We start from the raw sequence: 3,279 nt of genomic DNA, 5'->3' as shown, positions 1-3,279 counted from the left end.
TTTTTTTTTTTTTTTCAACAAGAGACAATGTAACACAGCAATCATTTCATCTTAACCATTGACTGCAGTCATTTGAATTATATCAAAAGTTATACAATCTATACGATGGATACTATGAAGTTCTAAATTGTAGTCTCTAATTCATTGCATTTCACTGTGTCATCTGTGCCTCTTGAAAAACAAACAATACATAAAGAAATATATTAATGCATAGAATGTAGTATACAGTAAAAAATATATTAATATTAAAAAATATATTAATCAACTACCTTTATAAATTCTACTCTTATCTTTCCTGCAAGAATGTCCGATTCTTCATCATTGTATATCAACTTTCCACCCTGTACCTTAAATGGTACATATTCATCATGTGCAACACCTCGACCAACTCTCTCAAAGATGTCTAAATCAGTGACCACAGTATGGTCACCATTCAGCACTACGTCAAAGACCTAAAATGAAATAAATTACATATTTGACTTGAGAAAGATTTTTAACAGGACAAATCTGTTTCACGAAGAGAGTCACCTTCATGTTTGGCGAGTTGAAATACACCTCGCAAAACTTAAGTATCATAACATAATTCCCATCCTGGTTGATCGGGATGTCATATCCGAAGGTGTTGTGATGATAACGCTCGGTTTGGTATAATATTTGGTCCACGTTGCCGATGCGCCCGATGATGAGCTGCTTACCATAATCGGAAGCCGTGCCGACCTTCCCCATGAGAGGATCCCTGGCAAAATGTATCCCATAACTATCCGTGTGCGCCTCGCCACCTGCGTTAATCGCGTATAACACCTCAAGGCAGTACGAGCGAGAGGCAAGCACACCGAGCAGGAATAACAAGAAGATTGGGAGGTCATCGTTCCCCGTTGGCAACCGCATTCTTAGAGCTGTCATTCGCGACTGTAAGATGAGATTTGACCCATTCACCGGCACAACTGTATACTCATAACTCGTCCTGCAGGTTGCTGATGTTGTCGTCCGACACGCTTCGTGTCCGGGATCGCGTGGACTCGCATGGAAGAGCGAAAGATTGATCTTAGATCTTATATCGCACGCAACCGAATCCACATGGCACGTCACACTATCCCGCTAACGGAATTGTAGTCCAGCTGTGCGGCCTGGGATATCGCAATGTTAGATCCAGTTAGATCGCTGACTTACCGACGTGACACGAGATAGTAATTCGTGCAATATCATGAATCTCCATCGGAGGACACTACCTTCTATTTATATTTCCTCGACTTTTCACTTCAAAAATAGATAATTGGATAAGCTGGATGTATGTCTTAAGCTGATTCTACAATGAGTCGGAAATCTTAAGTCTTAATCAGTTTTAACCTAAATAGATGAATTATGATTTTTCGCATCTAGTTGTTAATTGTACAGCAGATCGTTTAATTCGATTAATGGGAAGGAATAAAGTCGAATTTGATCAGTCTTAAGAAAATCGGTAGTTTTAGGGGCTCCGCACAATAAAAGGAACAGGGAACAGAGAATTTGAACCTATCAGAAACTGTATATTCCACAACATACATGATTTCTGATAGGTTGAAATTTTTATTCTCTGTTTTCTGTTCCCTGTTCCTTTTATTTCCTTTTATTTATTGTGCGGAGCCACTTAGTCAAGTTGGCTGTTGACTTTCGCCGATTTACCGATAAGACTTAGGACTACCAACTCATTGTAGAATCAGCTTTATGGAATTATTCGAAATGGATTCCAATTGGAATTATTCAATTATTCCCTACATTTCTATTGTATCTTCTAAGGAAAATGGAATAATTTTAAAAGATCGGAATTTGTTCTGTATTTGTTCTGTATTTGTTCAGATTGTCTCAGCTGACTTACACAAAGTACGGATCAAGTTTTTTTGCGTTTTTAATGAAACTAACCTTTGAACTTACCTGATTAGAAATTTATGATTTCATATCGAATCTGCTGAAAAGAATCAAGAATTAATAAAAAGAAAGGAGAAGAAGATTTAGATTTAATGATTGTAAGTTTTTTCGAATTTAATACATAGATATTTATATGCATTTGTATATGTGAGATTTTCAGTGATTCGTTAAATTTGTTGTCTTTTATATGTCGTAAACGTCGATTCAGGATCGATATAATTTTTATTATCTATTCGTGATAGAATTTGATAGGTGTCATTCTAATTCTCTATCTTTAACAAGGAAAATCAAATTCATATTAGAATAAAATTGATTCGGGAATAGATAATTCATAACTTCGATTTAAAACCATGGAACCGCATGAGAATCGAAATGGAATTTCGCTAAGCTTGTACTTACAATAAACGATGACTTGACAGTCTTTTTTTGCACATTAACAATGTCGAAAATAAAATTGATTAAAATTATATCGGCATCAATCTTCACGTTAAATTTTTTCATTTTCAATACAAAATAGTATATTTATTGATCACAAGACAATAAATTAATAATAACATACAAATTTTTAATTTAATTTAATTTCTGTACCTTTATTTTGACTACTTTATTGTATTTACTCGTCTCGTTATCAATAATTGATATACGATAAACACACTGACAATATGATAAACAAATCGAAATAATGTTGCATTCATTTTACGCAATGTATAAATACTTTAGATAAGATTCAGGAAAGAGAAACGAAATTTCGACGATTTCCATCACGATCTTTCTTTTTACACTCCTACATCAATTTGATCGAATTTATTGCTATTTACAAGCGACATTGGCAATTTGCCGTCAGAGATAAAACCACGGTCTTATTATATCGTTAATCGTTACTATACTTGAGACCTCTCCGTTTATTTTAAGTAATAAGGAATTTCAATGAAAATTAAAAATACCGCTCGCGTAAGATATATTTATATACGTCTTGCTTTTAGCAAAAAAATTGTTTAGAAATAATTGATAGTTATAACAAAATGTTATCTTAAATTGCATTAAGAATTTCATTTTTTATAAACACATTATGATTCGCTTTTATATCTATATATCATTGTAAACAGGATGCGTTTTCCGACAATTATTGATAAAATGCAGGTACATTCTTGAATGAGTAATTGATCAAATTCTAAATTAAGATCTTTCAAAGCAAGATTTGCTTGAAATTAAAGGAGAAAGAAGATTAAATTACTCGTTATTTTCATAATTGTTTAAAAAATATATTTTCCAATATTTAAACAATTGAAAAATGAGAAATTTTATCTCACTATATTTTCCTATAATTTCAAGTCCATCTTACTTTGACAGAATCTTAATTTAGAGTTTGGTCAT

At 33.0% G+C, this 3,279-nt stretch overlaps 1 protein-coding gene across 1 annotated transcript in view; it reads right to left on the bottom strand.

Annotated features, from left to right (window-relative positions):
- The window catches only part of LOC108692836 (malectin-B), a 1,942-nt gene extending 784 nt beyond the window's left edge, over positions 1 to 1,158 (bottom strand). The window contains exons 1-2 of the mRNA XM_018201340.1: positions 529 to 1,158; positions 270 to 452 (exon numbers count right to left, since the gene is read on the bottom strand). Of these exons, the coding sequence (XP_018056829.1) occupies positions 270 to 452; positions 529 to 903 (558 nt within the window). The 5' untranslated portion in view covers positions 904 to 1,158. The remainder of the gene's footprint in view (positions 1 to 269; positions 453 to 528) is intronic.
- Positions 1,159 to 3,279: the final 2,121 nt, after the last annotated feature.

Source organism: Atta colombica, unplaced genomic scaffold (genome assembly GCF_001594045.1).
Source record: "Atta colombica isolate Treedump-2 unplaced genomic scaffold, Acol1.0 scaffold83, whole genome shotgun sequence".
Classification (NCBI taxonomy): Eukaryota; Metazoa; Arthropoda; class Insecta; order Hymenoptera; family Formicidae; genus Atta; species Atta colombica.
This window is presented reverse-complemented; position numbering and strand designations above follow the sequence as displayed.